The sequence below is a fragment of the Sturnira hondurensis genome, unplaced genomic scaffold (assembly GCF_014824575.4).
Source record: "Sturnira hondurensis isolate 20B ecotype Veracruz unplaced genomic scaffold, ASM1482457v3 Scaffold0010812, whole genome shotgun sequence".
Taxonomy (NCBI): Eukaryota; Metazoa; Chordata; class Mammalia; order Chiroptera; family Phyllostomidae; genus Sturnira; species Sturnira hondurensis.
In genome coordinates this window covers 385,509-407,663 of record NW_028083443.1, presented here as the reverse complement: position 1 = coordinate 407,663, position 22,155 = coordinate 385,509, and the positions used below count along the sequence as shown (strand labels likewise).

General features: G+C 41.3%; 1 protein-coding gene across 2 annotated transcripts in view; it reads left to right on the top strand.

Annotated features, from left to right (window-relative positions):
* The window catches only part of TBC1D4 (TBC1 domain family member 4), a 176,232-nt gene that overhangs the window by 121,070 nt on the left and 33,007 nt on the right, over nt 1–22,155 (top strand). The window contains exons 6-11 of one of the 2 annotated variants that reach the window (XM_037059343.1): nt 2,475–2,566; nt 2,839–2,949; nt 4,969–5,088; nt 12,399–12,473; nt 13,960–14,186; nt 15,970–16,134. In XM_037059343.1, the coding sequence (XP_036915238.1) occupies nt 2,475–2,566; nt 2,839–2,949; nt 4,969–5,088; nt 12,399–12,473; nt 13,960–14,186; nt 15,970–16,134 (790 nt within the window). The remainder of the gene's footprint in view (nt 1–2,474; nt 2,567–2,838; nt 2,950–4,968; nt 5,089–12,398; nt 12,474–13,959; nt 14,187–15,969; nt 16,135–22,155) is intronic. The other variant, XM_037059344.1, reaches the window with a different exon arrangement.

The window sequence follows — 22,155 nt, the reverse complement described above, 5'->3', positions numbered from 1 at the left end:
GCATCTGAAGTGTTTATAGTTTTAAAGACCTTCCTAAAGATAAAGCATACGAATTAAGAATCTAGAATTAGCAGGGCCCCTCCCAAGATCTTGAAGGAACTCTAAAACTTAAGCTTCCCTAGCTTCAAGGAATGCATGGTGACTGGAAAAAGATTCATGCAGGCTGGTTTCCAAAGGCCTTTGGTAATACCTTCTGTAACCCCTGCCTGCGACACTGGGCAAAGCGAGCCTAAGATGGGGCAGTGCTGTTGCAGCAGGAATAAAAGTAGTAACAACAGGGATCACGATGTGTAGGCTCTGTTTTTTATCCCACTTAATCCCAGGAGAAACCCTGAAAGATAGGTACTGTTTTTAATGCTCGTTTTACTCCTGAGGAAACCGAGGCATTGAGACACAGGGTGGTTAGTAACTGCCACATCCGCAGTGCTTGGAAGGAGCAGAAGCAGGATCTGAACTTGCTCACCGTTTCCAAAGCAACCCGGTGCCTTCTCTCTGAGGGTCTAGCAGGAGGCTGGGGTTTTCAGGGCCAGACTGCCCTGACGCTTGGGCATCTCCGGGTTTCCCAGAGCTGTTTCATCCGAGTCAGGTAACAGCATGAAGTCTGAGCTCGTTTATGTTTAGGTACAAAGTGTAAAGCAGGAAAAAGGACCACATTTAGATTCATTTAGAAATTTAGTGAAGAAGATAAGTGGAAGTAGCGTGTAGATAATATTTCATATCACTTCCTGAGCTTTGTAGTATCCTGTCAATACATGTGGCCTCATTAATGAGTTCTATTTTTATTGAAGAAAAAGTAGATATGGATGCTGATGTGAGCTGATGAGTATGCTAATTGCCTATGTCAGGTGACTCTCCCCATTTAGACGGGAGGAGCAGGGCCAGCTGTGCCTGTGGATGGAGGAGGCAGCGTCTGAACTCTGGCTCCCGAGGACCATGCGTCAGAATAGGAAACTGAAGGGATGTTGAACATCAAGGAGATGGAGCGATCGCCCTCACTCTTGTTTTCCTACGCTAACATGCATGAGGGATAAATAATACATTTGCCTCCCAGTATCACTGATTCACTCATCTGTGATTCTGAAATGGGGAGAAGGAAGTCGAGTCGGCTTCACAGCCGTGGAGCCGGCGTGTATAATTTGAAAATAAACTCCAGCTGTTTCCAATTTCTCTCCTGGAACAAAGGTCTGAAGAAACTTCTGGGACTATGGATTGAGTTACACATTTCAAGTAACTGTCCCCTTTACTTCTTCCCCATTAAAACTTTTATCCTCCTAGTCATGTTAATAAGACACTGGAATAGTAAACAACCAAAGCAAAAACAATCATTTGAATCAGTTTCTGACTATGTTGCCTAAGGAAACCTCGTAAGGAGACTTGGCCAGCACAGAAGCCATGGCAGCGAGTGTGAGTGTCAGCACTTATCAAAGTGAACCGTAGCGGCTGCTGTTCCCATGTGTGGTCACAGAGCTTCTCTCAGAACTGTGTTGTGCACCGCACAAAAAAACGCGCGTCTCTCTGGTCCCCACCGTGAACCATGTGAGTGGTTAAAGCAGGTTCACCGGCGGCACTGTGCCCATTCTGACGGCCAGAAATCAAGTTCTTTTCAAACTATGCATTTCGATGTGATTCTGTGAGTGATTTTACAGTGCTAGCTTACCTAGGAGGTTCACTACATATTATTTATAGGTAGTCTCCTCTTTCCAGGGTATAGTAGCAGCATTATAAGTGGCACGTAACTATGTAAAGGAGACACGTTCTTTAAGAGCAGGTGGTCATCGGAATCATTTTAAATATGAATTATATTTTCTCTTTTTAAACAATTATACAATCAAAAAATGTTTTCATGGAAAAGAATTTTTGGCCAAGGTCTTCATACAAATTATGCATAACAGTGTGATAGAGATGTAAATAACATAACATAAAAACTAAACAATTTCTTGGAAAAATAATAACATTAAAAATGTCACTAAATTTTCATGGGGTCCTTGGAGTTTCATTACCACAGAATAGCCCTTCCAGGTGGAAGGGTGACCTGTCCAAGCCGTAGCGCTGCCTTTTAACATTATTATTTATTCTTTTATAAAGGTCAAGTTTTATTCTTAGAGATTTTGGCCAAGGCTAGCGTCTAGCTTTTATTTCCACGTCAGGAACTAGGATAAGTTAATTCACCAAATGTTTCTACGGTACTTACTTTGATTGTTACTAGATTCATGGCACTTGGTTAAGGGGTTGGCGTGGTATCACATAGATGTGTTTTGTGAATAAATCTGACTTGAGGATCATGGACAGGGGCCAGCGGTGAGTTAATGATTTCACTGCCATGTGCCTAGGTTTGTTGTAGGCGGGGACACAGCTCCTTGAGAAGGTTTAACTGCAGAGCCTGCTGGTGAAGGGATACGCTGCAATACGTGTATAGACATTCTGGTTTCTGCAGCCACACTCTGTCTGATACACATCCCCATCATCTCCCATAGGTCTCTACCCGCCAAGAGCCAAACTGGTCATTCAGAGGCATCTGTCATCACTGACAGATAATGAGCAAGCTGACATCTTTGAACGAGTCCAGGTAACATTCCTTAAAAGTCTCACAAGTAAGATGTAAGAAATGAGAGTCAGAGGCTGCCTTTTAAGTTCCTCCTCTGTATCCGAAGTTAAGATACGTCCTATTGTGCTGTTTGACAGGAACTAGACTGCCGTCGCTGCTTTTGCATCTAAGGGCGGTTCATGCTGAGCTTTATTTCTGTTTGCCTGCCAGACAGATAAAAATCGAGTGGGAATAAAATCAAACGAGAGAAGCTGTGTTGCCGGAGTGTGCTCTTTGGTTTTGTCTTTCAACAGAAAATGAAGCCGGTCAGTGACCAGGAGGAGAATGAACTTGTGATTTTACATCTGAGGCAGCTTTGCGAAGCCAAGCAGAAGGCCCACGTTCACATCGGGGAAGGCCCGTTGGTACGGAGAGGGTTTCCCCTCAGCCTGCTCTTGTTTCATGTCTCCGTTTAGTTGAATTGTCACAGAAAATCGGGAAGGAACTTCTTTCCTTTGTGTTCTTATCTTTTGGGCTAAAGTCCTATCAGGTTTATTTTTTAGCACTAAAGTTGTAGGAAATTTTAGCAAGAATTGACATATTGAGATAAGATAATTATGGTTTTAAAAGGTAAAAGCATCTGTGTTTTTTGCATAAAAAACAGTAATAACACGTTGATGGTTTAGAATGAACATGAATTTTTAGTTACAGTCATCCATTGTTTTATGTATTTATATTTTTAGATGTATTTATTTATCTTTTAGAGGGGAAGGGAAGGAGAGAGGGAGAGAAATTTCAATGTATGGTTGTCTCTCATGAGTCCCCTGCTGGGAACTGGCCTGCAACCCAGGCATGTGCCCTGACTGGGAATCGAACTGCGATTGTTTGGTGGTTCACAGGCCGGCACTCAATCCACTGAGCTACACCAGCCAGGGCTATTTTATTTTAAACTTATATGAACATGTGGGGGAAGAAGAAACTTTCCCTCTAGGATGTTTTGGCTAGTCTAATAATCAAACAGACATGAGACAGAGCAATAAAGGAAGATGACCACATTAAGTTACACGCATGTGTCTGGGAGTCCCACACGCTGGAGTCAGAGACCCCACGAACAAGAGAGGGGTGGACACAGAAAGGGAAAATGGGGTCATTCTGAGGTACAGGATGAGGTTAGGTGCCTTGGGCATCTGAGAGGAGGAAGGGCCTTCCAGGATAATAAGAAGAGGAGCCGATGTTCTGTAATCAGAAGTTGTCCCTGCTCCATAGCTAGTTCGTAAGTTATTTCTAGTGGTAACTCTCATCTTGGGCACGGCCCCGACTTTCCGTTCTTTAAGGGAGAAGTAAAAGTGTCTTATGAGTCCACAGGGTCTTGATTATCTTCAGCTTAAAATAACCCACATGCCAAAGTAGCACATCCTGGGGAGGCCTCCCCTTCAAACATCGTATTTCATTAAAAGCTTATACAGCCCTGGCCAGGTGGCCCGGTTGGTGGGAGTGTCATCCTGTCGTCATGCACACCAAAGGTTATGGGTGCAGTCTCCTGCTGGGTGTGTGTGGGAGGCAGCCTGTGGGTGTTTCTCTCTCCCATCAATGTTCCTCCCTCCCTCCTACCTGCCTCCCTCCACGCTATCCTCTCTCTCTCTCTCTCTCTCTTCCTCTCTCTCTAACGGGTGATTATTTTAAAAAAATCTTGCACAGTCTGGAATGATAAATAGAAACACCCAAACAAGTTGTAGGATCACGCAAATAGCTACTCTAGCTGCGGACTGAGGGATGGTGGTTTTCGTGCATGTGGTGGTTTGGACCATGTTTCCAGCTGCATCCAAATACAGTAAAACCAGCAGCAGCAGCATGGAAAGAGGTGATTACATATTTACCTCTTAATCGCACTAATGCAAATTATGTCTTTCTTTCACATTATTCAGGACAAATCACACATGACTGTATTAGTGATTTCTTAATTTATTCACTGGACAAGCTTTTCTGGAGAAACTTCTCTGAGCCAAGCTATGGGGTAGTGGTGAACAGACATAGGAGGCATGAATAATGTCCCCCCCCCCCAGAGAAGGGCTCAAATATTTCAAAAGGGATTGCAGACAGATAAATGGACACATAATAATGAGGCAGTGAAGTAGCTTTTTAAAAGAATGTGCTGTGAGCAAAAAAGGAGCTATGTCTTAGCTTTGGGGCTGGAGTAGAGAATAAGGGTAGAGGAAAGAATTAAAGAATTCAAGAGGAAGATTGCGGGGGGGCGGGCTGGACCTTTAATGGGGATAAAGTTTGCTGATCAGAGAAGTTGAGGAAGTATGTTTTAAGGAAAGGACATTGAGCATGAAGTTGTGTAGTAACTTTGTGACCAAAAGTGAACATGTGGCATGTAAACCCTAGGCATCCACACTTGAGTTGTCCTAAACTAAAATTTGTCTTTTTTTCCCCCCCTATAGGCTTTTTCAAACAGTACAATCCCAGAAAATGCAACAAGCAGTGGAAGGTTCAAACTTGACATTCTGAAAAATAAAGCTAAGAGATCCTTCACTAGCTCCCTGGAAAATATCTTCTCAAGGGTAAGAGGACATTGAGACCTGGGCGTTAATGTCGATATTTTTTAACTGCTTTGCTTCATCTCAGCTGGATCACAGAAGAGTTCTTTAAAAGAAAACTACTAAGATAATTTAATTTAGGTACATTTACTTAAAATAATCTCTAAACCTAAGTTTTATTCGCAGATATGGCTTTATTCTAGTGCTTATAATAGCTGAATTTGAGTAACAGAGATTTATTAATTAATAGAGATATGTATATAGAAAAGGGAAAGTAGAATACTTTTGCTCAATACCATAGGAACTTTTTTATCATGTGCCCCATAAAGTTATGAAGAAATTCTTCATTGCTTATTTTAGGAGCTGATAAGAAATGTTGAAAACAGTGAGTCTAAGTTAACAGAAATTTATGTATTCTTTTTTAGTGAATTTGGAAAGAGAAAATATTGTATTGAAAAATAAGCACAGCGATCCCTCTTCCCCTTTGTTTTGTTCTTCCCAAACAACTCAGTTCTAATGGTGTTAGGTGAGATCAGGCAAGGTGGGTGTTCTGGGACTGGAGGGCCCGGGAAACACAGTGGCTCAGAGCAGGGACACAGAGCCACCGGGGTGCTGTGTGGGGGGTGACCCAGTGCAACATGTGGAAACCAGAGTGTGGTGAGGAGCCTGCTGGGGTTGGAAGGCAGCCTCGTTTAGGAGGTCGAAGCTGGAGTTGGTGGGGGGGCATCCCTGCTGAGCCACGGGCGGAGGGGAGAAAGCACTCAAGGTGCCCCCCAATAGCAGGGGTCAGAGGCTATGAGGGGTAAGGATGGCATCTGTGTCTGGGGTGGCAACCCCAGCCAGGGTGTTGGAACCTGTGTCGGATGAGGAGTGTGTCTATGAGGTGGCAGTTATGGAGACTGGTTAGTTCCACACAGGGACTGATCACATACATACATGCATTAAGGATAGTGGGATGTTAGGAGGAAGAAATTACAAATATGCGGAGAGAGGACATTTTAATGAATTCTGTGTTGTTGGATTCAGCACTGAAGTCACAGTGGGGAATCTAGGTTATTCATCTATCTGTCTGTTTTTTGAATAATAGAATTTTATATATGTATGGAGGTCTGTCTGAAAAAAGTCCAGCCATTGTTAATATAACAAGAATGGTTTAGGTGACATAGAACTTGGCAGCCAAGGAGAGTGGACTGGAATGCGCATGTGTGAACAATGATGACTTCACTGTACTAGTCAGTGGGGGTGGTAGAACCTTTGAGTGAGCCTGTGTACTAAGTGGCTGTCACATTCAAAATGACTGAGAAAATAGAACAGCGAATCTGCATCAGATTTTGCATTAAGTTTGAACATTCTTGTATGGAAACTATTCAAATGATTCAGAAGGCTGCAGCTATGGGCAGCTTCATCATGACAATGCACCCACTCATGCATCACGTCTTGTGTGGAGTCTTTTGCCAAAACATCAAATCACCCAGGTGACTTAACCCTACCACAGCCCAGATGTGGCCCCCTGTGACTTCTGGCTTTTCCCAAAACTAAAATCACTTTTGAAAGGGAAGAGATTTCAGACCCTCAGTGAGATTCAAAAATAATATGACAGGACAGTTGATGGCAATTGGAGAACTGTGTGAGGTCCCAAGGTGCCTACTTTGAAGGGGACTGAGGCATCATTTTCCTGTGTATCATGTTTCTTGTATCTTCTTCAATAAATGTCTCTTTTACATAGGACATGGCTGGATACTTTCTGGACAGGACTTGTAATTTATGTATCAGCCTGTGTGTGTGTATGTGTTTGAGTTGTGTTTGTGTAAAGGTATACATATGGTCTCTGGTTCTCTCCACTGATAGGAGCTGGGGCCAGCTTTTCTGCACATCTCTGATGATACGTTAAGCCTTGTGGGTGACAGCTGGCACCCAGATGTGGGTTTCTGTGTATCGTTCTCCAAGAGGCACCAGGATCCTGGAGACACTCCAGGACTGGGATCCTGGAGACGTGGCTGATTTCAGGACTTCGGGGAAAGCAGAGAGTAAGACCAGAGCCTCCTGGCGTTCTCGACCGTAGAGCTGTGCCTGATGGAGGGTGCTGCTGTGTCATAAAGATGTAAACACCACGAAGGGCCCCCGACTGGTGATATCTGAGACAATAGGACCATCACAATAAAGGATAGTAACAGATTATAATTTCATAAAATAGGAAACCTGAGTCTATTAGGACATGGAAAATAAACGAATGCATTGAGAGTTTGATCCAGATATTGGCTGGGTTTAATGAATACTTATTACGTACAAGGAGGAAGATAGTAACTTCACGATGGAGAAGGCTGGCAAACACCACCTTAATCAAATGATCAAACCGAACACCATCAGCAGTGGGGCACCCGATACAAAGAATGCAGCGCCACGCCCATGGGGTCCCTACCAAAGGGCGGTCCCTGAACTTGATCATGAGGAAATACCAACCAACACGGGTTACTCTTACAGTGGGCAAAATAACTGGCCTGTTATCTCCAAAGGCGTCCAGGTCAAGAAAGTATAGTAGAGCATTAGGGCATAGTAACTTCAGAGACAGGACGTTCTTAATGTTTTTTAAAATTTTATTTTGCTACGACTCAAAATACTTTTATAATGTATTTCTCTTAATGATTGAGATTCTTCTAATTTTAACAGCAGCCCTGTAGCAGGCACAGTCAGCTGTTGGTGCTATTATCTTACCAGCAGAAACGAAATCTAGAAAGTTTCTAGGAGAGTATCCAGGAGTGTGTTTATGGAGCTTTTCATAAAATTTGACTCCCTCATTTTCTTCAAAATGTTTGCATTGGTTGTGTTCTTTCCCCTCCTTCATTGCCCACTCCTCTCCTTCCCCTCTGCCCCTCTCTCCTGTGGTGCTTCAGTGAGGCTCCATTTGAATGCATGGTCATGGGACCTGAATTCAAGGGCTGGCCCTAGCAGTTTTTGATTTTCGACAGATTATTTGCTTTCTCTAAGCCATAGTTTCCCCATTTGTGAAGCAGGCTTACTGATACCTGCTTGCCTCGCATTGCTGTGGAATGAAATGTCAGTTTATTAGGAAAGTATCACAGTAGAGACGTGAGGTGGCAGGCGCAGTGGGAGCTCTGAAGCCTCCTCATTGGCCGAGTGACAGAAGGGTATTGAGTGTTCCTCTCTTGCTCACCACTCAGCACCTTGCCGTTCTGCACAGTACCTGCACCCCTGGCTTTGAAGTGCCGTACCCATAGCCGTGAATGACGGTAATGACACTTTACGCAAGAGCGTGGCCAATCTATTTTGGTCAAGGTGGCTGCTGTAGCTTTTGTGTCACAAATGCTGCCAAGTGTCATAAATTATGTGACCTAACAACGTGTTGCTTGCACCACGTGCAGCAGAGTGGACTTAGCGGGGAGGTTGGCAGCCAGCCACGTTGTATCAAAGGTTACACGCAGAAGGCCTTTGGCTTGCTTCTGAAGCTTACCAGGTTTTTTTTTTGCCTCTTTTGGATAAAAAGTAGAACGTTGACACCCCAGTCATAACGATTGGCTCATAATTGCTATCCTTTTTAAATATCAAAGCATTTTATTTATCTAATTATAGCTGTTGATGAAATAGGATCCATTTTTAAATAGCCTAGAAGCTCAGCCCACTGACAATTAAAAAGTGGGTCCAAGGGAAAAGGCCTGATACGTGTGTCACCAAATGGCAACACAGCACAACTGAAGGAGCTGTCCGTGCAAAGGCGAAAAGACGGCCTTGTATTCTGGTGGCTTGTCGCTCGTTCTTAAGTTGGAATCTTCCAAATGGGAAACAGTATGAGTACATTTATTAAGATGCCCATTTCTGAAAAGGGAATATAAAATAAAGTGTGAGTCATTGGAAAACCGTAATTTCATGTTTTCTTCAGCGCGATAGCCATTGTCTTTACTTGTGGAAAATGTGTGAATAATTAAAGTAAGTTTGGTTTTCTTTGTGTACACACACACACACACACACATGAAACATGTGGATAAAACACCACTGTGAATAAAATGCATGATTTAAATTGCATTTTAAATTTACGACACGTAGTAAAGCCTGTGGCTTGATGCCCATGTGACTTCTTTTACCACTGTGACCAAACAGCCTGTTTAAGGTAACCAGGCCGGTCGGCATGTAAGTAGCAGCTAAAAAAAATGGCAGACAGCAACCTGGTCTTTACAATATGTACCTCTTGGCCATACGCACTCACCCAATAGTCTGCCAGTCAAGCACAGGTTATTATTGGAAGTGTGTCGTGTTACGGTATTAGAGCTGCAGAATTGAAATAACCTCAATCAGAGTCTGGGCATTTGCAAAACCTATACTTTACCAATCAATGCAGGCCACTTAGTTTTATTTGTAATTCTGCTTTCCACAAAGCTCTGTCTGCAGGAGGGAAGATTGGGTGAGAAGAGGTAAAAGCTTCACTTCTGGACTGTGCTTCCTGGGTTCGAATCTCTGCTCTGGCCTTTAACCGGCTGTGTAAACCCTGGGGACATGATCGCACCAGAACTTCATCTCTTTATCTGTGAAGTTCAGCTAAAAAGTACACCTACCTGCTAGAACCTTTGTGAGGAATGAATGAGGTAATGCGGTGTCAAATGCCTACTGTGGTACACGGCACATGACGAGCATTCAGTAATAGTAGATGCAGCTCTGAATTTTATTGTTTACATAATTAGTTTCTTTTTTTAAGTTTTTATTTTTAGAGAGGGGAAGGGGAGGGAGAGAGGGAGAGAAGCATCAATGTGTGGGTGCCTCTCGAGCACCCCACACCGGGGACCTGGCGTGCAACCCAGGTATGTGCCCTGACTGGGAATGAAACCAGTGACCCTTTGGTTCTCAGGCCAGTCCTCAATCCATTGAGCCACACCAGCCAGGGTCGTAATTGTTATTTAGAGACCCACCAAAGATGTGGACCTCTAACTAATATACATAGATAAGAATAAATATTGCTCCTATGGAAGAAGATAGGATGTCATAAACAAGAAACAGTCAATTGAGAACTAGAAAGAACTTTTAAAACTTTCTGATAGTAGACATAAAAAGGAAAGCTCAACAGAAGGCTAGGAAGCTAGAGTTAAAAGAAATCTTCAAAAAAAAAGCAAAATGATAAAGAAATGAAAAACAGGAGAACAGGATAAAAAGTTAAAGGACCTCCAGAAGACCCAAAAAGCCAAATGGTAGGAGTTCCAGAAAGAGAAAATGAATGCAGAAATTTTCAAAGAAATCATTTTAGCAATTGCTCAGAAATAATAGATATGTTTCCAAGTTTAATGGGCTCAGAATATGTACAATAAAATGACTGAATGCAGCCATGCCCCGGCACATAATTGTGACATTTCAGAATGCCAAGGGTAAACTTGAAATCCATTCCAGAGAGAAACAGCAGGTCACACGAAGCCTTGGGAGTCACGGTGGCCTTAGACTCCCATGTCAGGGGCACTTGAGCAATGCTAACATTCTGAAGGACAGTTTCTAACCAAAAGACATATTCATCCAAACTTTTAATGCCATTTTAGGATAGAACAAAGACATTTACAGATAGGTAAATTAAAAAAAAATTAGTTCCCAGTCTCCCTTTCTCACAAAGCCTTTGGATCCTGTGCTCCACCAAGATGCAGAAGTACCTAAAAAAGAGGAAGGTGTGGTGGGATCAAGGAAAGAGAAACGCCAACCCAGGGAGTGTTGAAGGATATTTCTAGGTTCACAGTGAAGGAAAATGCCATGAAAGTCGACTGGGGCAGGAAGAGAGAGGCCTCCATAATAGGTAGCTCAAAGGAAAAGAAGAACATTGTGATTGATGGATTACCGGATGTTTGACCATTTGGAGCTCTGTTGGTGACTTTTATGATACATTACTGATTGCTGAAGTGGATGGTAACTCTTTGAAAAACCAATTGTACAAGTCATGAGTTGTAGTAATGGTCAAACATATAGCTCAGATGTAAGTGCTATTTACAAAGTCGTAATCATCTAGTCACCAATTACTGTTTTAACTGAAATCTGGGACATAACTGTATATGAGAGAAGAGAAAAAGAGTATGCATAGGGGAGGGAAACTAAGTAAGAATATTAATGTCTCATCTCCCAAAGGGGGAAGTGAGTGAATAGTACCTATAATGGAAAGATTAAGGAGTGGTGATGCAAGCTGGGTACCAGAAGCATCAAAACAAATTGTCAAGTGTTTGCTCTGGGGGGGATGGTTCAGTGTGTGAGGTGGGTGGGTGGGCGGTGACTGTCACCTTTCATTTTGAGCTTGGTAGCACAGTTTGGCTTTTGAAATATTGTGCAGGTATCACTTTGATTAAAAATTAAAATGAAATTGAACTTCCTTCCCTCAAAAAATTAAACCCAAGACTTTCTGGCCATAAATGGTAAAACTGTAAACTGCTACACAGGTGTTGTGCGTTTTCTATTCTGCAGAGTCACGGTCCCACTGACCTGTATTTGCAGTTACTCTCTTTAGGGCGTGCCCATGTGTTTTAGAGTTACACAGAGCCCTCGTCGGTCGGTACTTTGTCTCAAGACCTTCTCTGGGATGTCGTTTCCAGCCCACCTTTCCATTCTCTTTCCTTCAAAAACTACCTTTGGTTTCTCCCTAGTGAATGTGAGGGAAATACAGGCTGGGGCAAAAGTAGGTTTACAGTTGTTCGTATGGGAAATGATACAATCATGAATAAATAATAATGAGCATAAACTGTCTCGTGTGCCCGCAACTATAAACCTGCCCCACCCTGTTTATCCAATAATCTCTTAGGTTTTTCTTTCTTAGATCACCTAGGAAATCCACACTGAAGGACTCTGTGAAAACAAAAATAAAATCCAATTCACCAATGAGGAAGTGGACTCTTATTTAGTCTTCTTAGTGAGAGAAGCTTTATTAAAGTTTTGCATTATGCTGTTTGCAACCTGGGTTGCAGGGAGGTTGTGTGTATCGAACCATGTTGTGGTGAGCTGTGCTGCACCTTCCACATTTGTGTTTGTGTGCACGGCGCACAGAGGTACCAGGGCGCTCACTGATGTTATGGGAATCTCCCAATGGTGTGGATGAATGATGTTTACCTCGTAACCAAAAAAACCCCATCAACAAAGCTTGGCCTGAGTATCTAGTTATCTAATGATTGATTTAGAAATAATGGATGTAGACTGTGAATAGTTCTGTTTACTGTGCTGGAATGGCTGTTTGATACTACCAAGAAAATTGAGTGAGCCTCAGAAAGGGTCAATTTAGTGCTCACATAAAGAAGCAGCTGCTTTATATAGTGGCTTTAAAGTAAGCACTCAGACCGTATGACTGATTTCATCCTATTCTTTTCTTTCAGGGAGCTAACAGAATGAGAGGCCGGCTTGGGAGCATGGACAGCTTCGAACGGGCCAACAGCCTGGCTTCGGAGAAGGTATCTAAGCAGAGTTCTGTTTTTTTCACTGCTAATTGGGACTTGGCACAAACCAGCGCCGATATGGTAATCTGCATGCTTAGTTAATTTGTTCTGAGTCCTTCATGATTTTTTAGAAAATAAATATTTGAGGCCTCATTATTTAAAATAAGAAGATTCTGGATAGGAGCATGTTTCTTTCTTTTTCTTTTTCACCTTCACCCGAGGAGGACATGCTTATTGATTTTCAAGAGACGGGGAGAAACACATTGATCAGTGGATGCAAAACCCAGGCGTGTGCCGTGACCGGGATTTGAACTGGCAACCTTTGGGTTTATGGGACAACCTCCAGCTAACTGAGCCACACCAGCCAGGGCAGCGTGGTACTCTTTATTCAGCTGAAGCTTTCTCATGGTGATGCAGAACTCATCCCTTGCGGTCTAACTCTGCTCTGTCATGCTGTTTACTGTTTGGACTTAGTATAATTTGGAGGACAGTGTTTGAACAACTGTTGCTCCAAAGCCATGTGATTATTGCACTTGTACGGTGATGTTCTTGTCTTTTGCTTTCTCCCCATGTGTATCCTCTCACCATTTTTAACCATTTTAACTGCAATGTTAAACTCTTTATCTCATAGACAATTCTCAGTAGGGTTGGTTTCCTGTTTCCTGTATCACGGGACATGTAAGCCGAGGCATATACAACCTATTTTTAATGGAAAAATAGAAAATACTTTATTAACCTTTCTGTGGATAAAATTGAAGGCTTGGTTCAGCTGTGAGTCTTTTTAGTCCTAACCCATGTTTATTAAGCTGAACATTTCTGCAGGGGTTCTTGTTCTGCAAAGTATAAACAGCATACCTGTCTAAATGGAAAGATTTATGATGTCTGTGCATGCAATATGAGACGCATTCCAGCATCAGTCACTTTTCATTTATTTCCTGTTTTTCATGTCTTTTAAAAAATGTTACATCAGGGAACATGTAGTTGAATAGAAACATCCTTTGCGAAGGAAGATACTTAACGGCCTTTATTTTATTTTCCTGGAGGCTTTGCCACCAGACTTGGCCACCGACACATTGTGATATTCTTTTGACGGTACAGGAAGCGTGCAACCGATATGTCACGGAAATCAGGAGATCCGTAATTGCAGACTCCACCCCTTTTGGGTCCTCATCTCTTTTCATCTTTCGAGCAACAGCGAGAAGCGAACAGTAGCTACTGCCTTTTACCACCAAGTGTTAGGGAAGAGAATACCTTTTCTTATCATCCCTTTCAGTTTCTTGCCTATCTTGACGGATGCTGTCTGACAGCTGCTTATCAGAAGAAAAGGGTTGTGGTGATGCTGATTCGCCTTCAGCATGGATTGAGTAAAAGAGAAAAAAAGACCAGTTTTGTCATGACTCAGGAGGAAGAAGAGGCACCCTGTCACTCTGAGCTCTGTGTTTGAGCGGGCCTGCCATGGTCCATGTAGGAAGGAAAGACTTCCCTTCCGCTTGCCTTTCAGGACTGCTCACCAGGAGACTCCCCCCCGGGGACCCCCCCAGGCTCCCCGCTGTCCTCAGTCTGGCAGACCTTCCCTGAAGAGGATTCCAACTCCCCGCAGTTTCGAAGACGGGCGCACACGTTCAGCCACCCACCCTCAAGCACAAAGAGAAAGCTGCATCTACAGGATGGGAGGGCTCCCGGGGTTCGCTCCCCCTTCCTGAGGCAGAGCTCCAGCGAACAGTGCAGGTGAGTCCAAACCTCTCTCCGGAATGTGAAAGAAAGTTCTTCTTCCAACCTGTTTTGGTCACTGTGGAGTCAAGATTTGTGGTGCCTTCATGCTGCAGTCAGCAGTTAGTTTTTCGAAAGACCATAAAATACATTGCATTGTGAAAACCTTAGTTAGTCAGGGAAACGAGGCAAGCTTTAAGCCATGGCCAAAGAGCTGAGTCAAAGCATTTTGCGTGGAAATATTTTTTTTTCCAGAAAAAGAGAGAAAACCAGATATTATAGATGTGGCTTTACCTAAAAACTTTGCTGACAGCACATGTCATCCGTGCCTTCTTGATGACGGCTCCGTGAAGCAGAGCCAGCAGGTGCAAAAACGACAGCAGTGGCACTTCCTGTCAGCCTCCAGGAAAGTGCCAGGGTCAAAACCGTCACCTCGGTCACCCTCAGGCAGAAGGCAAGACTTGGCCCCATGTCATTTCATGACAAATTAAAGCCCAATAAGACAATTGTTAAAAACTTTATCTAGAATAACCTGACAATCTGTAAGGAAGATAAGTAGCATAATTGACAGGAAGTAGCCAGTAGGAATTATCTTACGTAGTATTTAAAATATAACTCCATAGAGTTGTTGGCCCTTAATAAGAAATGATAAAGGCGGTAAATGTGGAATAGTAGAATTTTTATATTTCTTACTGTGTAGCACAGATCAGAATTTATATCCTAGGACTAATTTTGTTTTTCTTCTTTTCCTATGAGTTTGATACAGGAAATGTTCTGATAGGGATCTCAGTTGGAGAAAAAAACAAACAAACCAGAACTCTAAGTAAAAAGAGATTAGTTTTTATATGTTATCAAGCTTATTGGCATTATTTTTAAGGATACAGTTTTATTCTCCTTGTGTTTTGAATGATTCACAATAAAAAATAAGATATTTAGGACATACAAAAAATAGAGTAAATTAACAGAATTAATTATCCTCAGATTTTTTTGATAAAGAATATTAAGTATTCATGCATGAATTCAAGATTTTTTTATGGTCACTTTATATTTATGAAAGCAGTAAATGTCTTTATCCCCCAAGAAAAAATTATTTAAAGAATTTAAAATATTTTTTAACCTAAATGATGTCTCTCTTCTTTCTTCTGCTTTCTACTTCTTATAATGTATAAGCTCAAATAATTACTATTAGTATAAAAAGATGCTATTTGTATCATTGTAAAAACTTGCTGGGAGAGAATCTTCTAGAAATAAAAAGAGCTGTGCTGGAGATTAAGGGATTCAGAGAAACGCATGGCTGCATAATCCTGCTGGCTGCAGGCAAGCATATGGACCTTAACATTCCTTAGGTCAAGGCAGTAGGATGACTTCCAGCAACCAGACATCTTGTTCTTAAATTTTTAGAAGAGTGTATGTCTTTCAGATAGTTAAGTCTTTGAACTACTGATAATCAGTTTTTCCATTTGGAACTTGTTTCCTGTCATTATTTGTGCTTTCCTATTTTTTTTCCCCTTGAAGTCTCTTTTGCATGTAAAAACAAACACCTTTTGTCTTAGATTTGTTAAGAAATTGTTAGAGACGAACACATCCTGCATGGAGGACGAGGAGGAATTCGATTGGTGAAAGGGTGAAACGAGGTCATGTTTTTAAGCATGCTCCCCCCTCCCCATGTAAGATCCAGCCCCGAGCCTTTAATGGAAAGCTTGAGTTAATGATAAGAACCTGTTTGTGTACTTTTTCATAGCGGGCGAAGATTTTGCCAAAATGTAAATTGAGACACATTTGCTGTGTTTTCTGTACTCAGCATCCTTCCATCTGCACGGCGCGTGCTCAAGGAGAGTAGCTCTTCCTCCAGCCTTCCAAGTCTGCACACTTCCTCCTCCGCCCCTTCCTTCACTGCCCCCTCTTTCCTGAAAAGCTTTTACCAGAATTCAGGTAGACTGTCCCCACAGTATGAAAACGAAATCAGGTGAGATCAGTGTCCTCTGTTTGCAAAGCAAAACCTTCCACAGCCCTATCCTGTTCTGTTACTAAAAAGCGGCTAATTTTGGAGTGACATTTATGCATCCTTCTGCTGTGCTTGTTCTAATTTGTTTCTAATGTACTGGGTTTCGTTCCACTTAACTTTATTAAGAAAACTCTGAGAACCAGCTTTCTGAGTCCATGATAATCTCACTTTCAAAATCACCATTATTTTCATACCATGTGCGCATCTCCTGGCTCCGTAGTCTAAGCTTTGCTTTTGTTTGGGACAAGCCCTGATGCCAACACTTACTAAGTGGACTTCCCCTGACCATGCCTTTCCTTCCCAGCCTCCCGGGTATGCCTTCTGGGACCGAACAGCCGCTGACTTAAACATACGTACCGAAGGGATGGATATGTTTGTATTTTTAAGTCTGTAGTATATTTCCTAGGCATTTCTTTGTTTTGTTTTGTTTTTTTTCAGTGACATAGACTGACTTCTCTGAGTCTCACGAATGTCACATAATGGGTGCAGGGTGACAGTAATGGCCTTCAGAGAGTGTGAGAGATTTCTTGAGTTTTGTACATATTTGAGTCTTTGTTTTGGGCCCCAGTACTGGAATGTATCACCCCTTAAGTTTTGTTCTTTGCTCTTAGAGCTACACAAAATTAGATGCAGTGATTTTGTGAAACTGCCTTTTTAAAAAAATTGAAATGATGAATTCTTACTGATCATTAAAATTCTTAGGGGATTGTTTTCCACTATTGGAAAGAGGGGGGCTAAGTTGGAAATTTTTCTAAAGAGATTGTTGTTGGCTTAGAAGTTTATGAGATTCATTCCTATTTTTTCTTTTTTTAAATTTTCATCTGACAGCATGCTTATTGATTTTTGAGAGAAGGGAAGGGAGTGAGAGAGGTGGAGAGAAACATTGATGTCAGAGAGAAACATCAGTTGGTTGCCTCTCTTATGTGCTCCTGACCAGGGACCAAACTGGCAGCCTAGGCACGTGCCCTGACTGGGAATCGAACCTGTAACTTTTTGGTTTACATGTGGGTGCCCCAACCAACTGAGCCACACCAGCCAGGGCTCACTTCTTTCTTTATGCGTGGCTTGACTCCTTTATATTTATTGCTATATAGTATGCATTTTTTAAAAAGCCTCACCGAAGGACATGCTTTTTGATTTTAGAGGAAGAGAGGGAGAAGGAGGGAGAGAAACATTGGTGTGAAGGAGGAACACAGATTGGTTGCCTTTCACATGCACTCTGACTAGGGACCAAACTGAAACCCAGGCATGTGCCCTGACTGGGACTTGAACCTGTGACCTTTCATTTTACAGGACAGCACTCCAACCAAATGAGCCACACCAGCCAAAGTGCTGTATGGTGTTCATTTAAGGCCTCACAGTTTATCCAGTCTCTTGATGACGGACATTTGGGTTGTTTGAGTAGTTTGATCATTGGCAATTCTTGCAATCAAGGAGAAGAATGCATGCTATCAATCGGCCTGTGTGCCACCAAAATCTTCCTTTATGTTCTTTTGGCCCCTTTCTCTTTAGACTTAGGAAATCCCCAAAGTTAACATATAACCAGATAACCCTCCCTAACTAGTTAAATTAGAGTATTTCCTGAAGTATCTCTGAGTATCTTTTGTCGGTGTGCCGATATTTTTCACTCCAACCTAGATTATTAATATTGGATTAATGAACTTTCTAATCTGAACTTTTCTCTGAATTAGTACGGTCATGTTTAAACAGTGAACTTCTAGTGAAGAAAGTTGATGACGAATTGATTTTAAAAGGCTTTTTAAGGGACAAACTTATGGGAAAAATTTTAAAGGAAGTTAGCCACCAAAAAATAGTATAATATATATAGACGATGCAGTGAATTTAGAAAACCAAAACATACACACATCAAAAGTGTTGGTTTGCCTAATCTCTGTAGTAACAAACACCTATTAATAAGAACGCAACACTTTTGGTGAACTCTATTTGCAGTTTATTTATTGTTATGTTAGTTAAAAGGAGCGTCTGGAAGCGAAACCAGGCCTGAAAGGGGCAATTAGGAATAGCCATTACGAAGGTCACAGATGCCCTGTGACAGTGTGCAGAGTACAGACCGAGTGACTTTTTAAGGGTTATTTATAGCGGTTAATATAAAGTTATATGTTCATTGTTAGTTCATCTTCTGCCGCGTTGTGTCGGGGGTGTTCTTTCTCATGGCGTCCCTGCGGCTGTGATATCTGATTCTGTAGAAGGATATTGAAGTCCAGAGGGCAAGTGTATGTTCCTTTGGCGTCGAAAAGTTTCGCATTTATGTTGCTTTCTTATTGGAAGTGCTATTTTTAAACATGAGGAGAACTTTTAAATATGTAGAAGCATTAACAATTTCACTATTTTTTTGTATTACTTTGTAATGTTTTCTTGGCTCTAAGAAATTCTAAAAATCAGAAAGCACTTATTTGGATACTTTTGTGTGCTTTTTAATAACACGACAGCATAGAATCAATAGGCTAAAAAGACACTTAACATTTTTTTCATTAAAAATATGTTTGATTAAACACCTGCTGCATACAGCCTATCAGAGGGCACACGCCACGTCACTGCCCCCCTGTCCCTGAGCGTGACACCAGCAGCAGCGCGGTGGCTGTTCTCATGCTCCCACCCAGACAGGACCCCTGTCCTGACCTCATACATGGGAGCGTAAATACCGTTCAAAGCTTTATGTAAATGGCATGATACAGTATGGACTCTTTTATACATGACTTTTTTCACTGGACGGTACTTTGTGAGATTTATTTCTATTTTTACGTGCACTTCAGTCTATTCATTTATATTGTAGTGTGGTGTTTCTGTGACATGTCACAGCATATATGTCCTTTTGATGATGGACATGGGGGTGATTTCTACCTCTTTGGCTTCTAAGGAGTCCTGCCCTGGATAGCACTGTTCATGGCCATGGTTGCGTAATCCTGCGTGTTACTGATGACTGTCTGCACAGTAATCAAATTGTTGGGCAAAGTGAATGCTTAATAGGTCTATTTCAACGAGTAAGTTATTTAGACATGAACTTACTAGTTACAATTTTGAAGAGAGTGCTTTTTAAATTTGTATTTGGAAATAATTTCAACTTGACAAAAACACTGCAATATGTCAAGGAGAACAGCTGCACTCTCCCCCCAGATTCATCCGTGTTTAATATGTGCCCCACTTGCTTTACCATTCTCTCTGCCGATTAACATGTGAATGTATACACACACATATATGTACATATATGTGCTTTAAAAATTCTAAGCCATTTATAAATAAGTTGCATATGTCATGTCTCCTTGCTCTAAATACGTTATTGTGTATTTTCTAAGAAGGAGGATATTCAAGAGTGTGGTTTTAAGCCAATGATTTCTAAACTCTGTGTCTCTGATTATCGCTACTTTCAGAGAGAACATCATACTTACACAATTACCATGATATCTGGAACTGCTCAGAATACTGAGGGGAGGAGGTTCCTAATATGATGGGTTATAGTTTTCTTTTCACTAGAGTACCTTCTATTTTACTGGAATAGGTCTCTACATATGCACAGTCAAGTAAGGCTTAGGGTGGGTTAGCATATAAGCTAACAGATACTACTTTTTTAAAAAAGATTTTATTTATTTATTTTTAGAGAGATGGGAAGGGAGGGAGAAAGAGAGAAGCATCAATGTGTGATTGCCTCTTGTGCACCCCCCTACTGGGGATCTGACCCACAACCCAGGCATGTGCCTTGACTGGGAATCAAACCAGCGACCCTTTGGTTTATAGACTGGCACTCAGTCCACTGAGCCACATCACTCAGGGCCAGATCATACTTTTTGGAAAGCATATGAATTTGAACTTTGAAATTCAGATTAGGCATCCTTTTCTAGGACCACTATTCTGAATTATTAAAAACATGTCAGGCTACTGTTTTTAAGCAGGTTGAGAGAAAGGAGCCCAGATATTTTTAATATCATGGCTTATTGGTTAGTAGGGTCATTTGCACAGCATTAAAATGATAAAAGGAAGGGAATAAGTGTGTGTTTATCTTACTTCAAATCATTTTTTATTTAATGTTATTTCATTGTTTAGTAGCTAAACTATCATTGCCTATGGTGATAGAGTATATTTATATAATATCCATTTATTGAATGTAATATGTCATTTCTATCAACAGGCATCTTATCACTCCTTATTTTGGCTTCTCAGCTTTTAAGCCTATAATTAAAAATTATTAATATTGAAGTTTATTTGTCAAAAGTAAATGATAGTCATTGCTTCTATTTACTTATAAAACTTCTCAATGAGAAACTAAGATTTTTGCAGACTTTGAAAATACTTTTTTTCAAAGTATTTTTGAAATACTTTGTTATGCAGTTTCGATCCTTTGTGGTTCTCTCTTATTCACTGACACAAACAGTGTAAGCACTCATTTTGGCTCATGATGGAAACAACCTTACTTAGGCTTTATTGACTTATGGGAGTGCTTTTTCATCCTAAATCCTGATTTTGGACACACATCTCTTTGTGCTGATGTCGTCCCTTGTTTTCCTGTTGTACTAGAGAGGACACTGCGTCAGAATCAAGGTGACCACAGGTCTAAATATTTTCATTAAAAATTTCATAAATCCCTCCAGCTGACTATTACCATTCGTTTAAAAAGCAGCTCTGGCGTCTCCAGAATGCGTGCCATCCTTCTGGTGCTTAGGGTTGCAGAGGGGGAAAAGCGATAGTGCCTGCTATAAGCAGAGCTCACAAACGATCATGTGAAATGCGGACTGCGAACAGGAATTCTGTTACTACTCCATTCCACGTGGAGATCTCCTTAGCACTGTGCAGAATCCTTCCATCAACGCCTCATTCTAATTTTGGATTAGTAGCATTAGCACATATAAATTCCTTATATAAACTAGTTCAGAGGTATAAAATAAACTAGGAATTTATTTGAAATCCCAAGGAGATGCAGAAATAACCCCCAAGGACCATGCTCATAAAATTGAATCTGGCTTTGACCTGAGAGGATAATTCATCTGTTTCTGCTCATCTCAACTTCTGTCTCAGTGGTTGCTCTGAAGCACTGCTGGGACCTTCCAGACCCCACGCTGGTCTGGACACAGGGAAACACCTACTTCCTTAGTGTGGGCATCTGACCACACGTGGATGGCAGTGCTTCCTCCTTGCCCAGAGTATTCGTTGTGATGAACACCCAGAATCACGGTGGAGCGAGTTTGCTGGAAATACTCATTTGTGCTTTGCTTTGTTCTAGTTTTTGTGCTTTGCTTCTATCCCAAGTTCAGTGAAAGACAGACATGCCCACCTTCCTGTTTGGGACCACTGACGTTTAGATTGCTTTCAAGTTGGAGTAAAAGCATAGTATTAACAATTGGATTAAGAGGAGACATACAAGGGGGAAAATGTTCTCCAAAAATTATTTTGGCCACGTTGGAAAGATGAAAAGTGGCTTTTTTAATCCTTGTAATTGATCTGTATTTTTTTATGGCAAGCTGTAAGACCATTTCAATAATAATTCTTATCTACTTTTAAAAGTGTAATGAAAATGTTAGTTTTATTTTTCTCCTTTTAGCTTCTACAACAGCATAGTATTAGATCTCTTGATTACCTTAGATATCATTTGGCCCATAATATCCTTATTTCACATATGTTTAAATTGAGCCACAGAAAGATTTAATGTCTTGCTTGCAATTGTTTCCTTAATTTTAGGTTAAAAGAATATGAGTAAATAAGCTACTCATAGACATTTTAAATTCCAATGTAAAAAACTTGATTTTTAAAAAAAATTTACATTCCGTGTAAATTTTCAGTGTAGAGTTTAGGAAATAAAACTCCTTGTTTTCTTCATTCTTTTTTTGTTTTGTTTTGCACATTGTTCCACTGATTAATCTGTTCCTTTTGACTCATAGCTCAGATGCTGTATATTGATTTCCACTAGAATAGTTCAATCTCAACTTCCTTTAATTAGTAAAGATTTTCCACAGGATGGTAGATGGTTGCCCA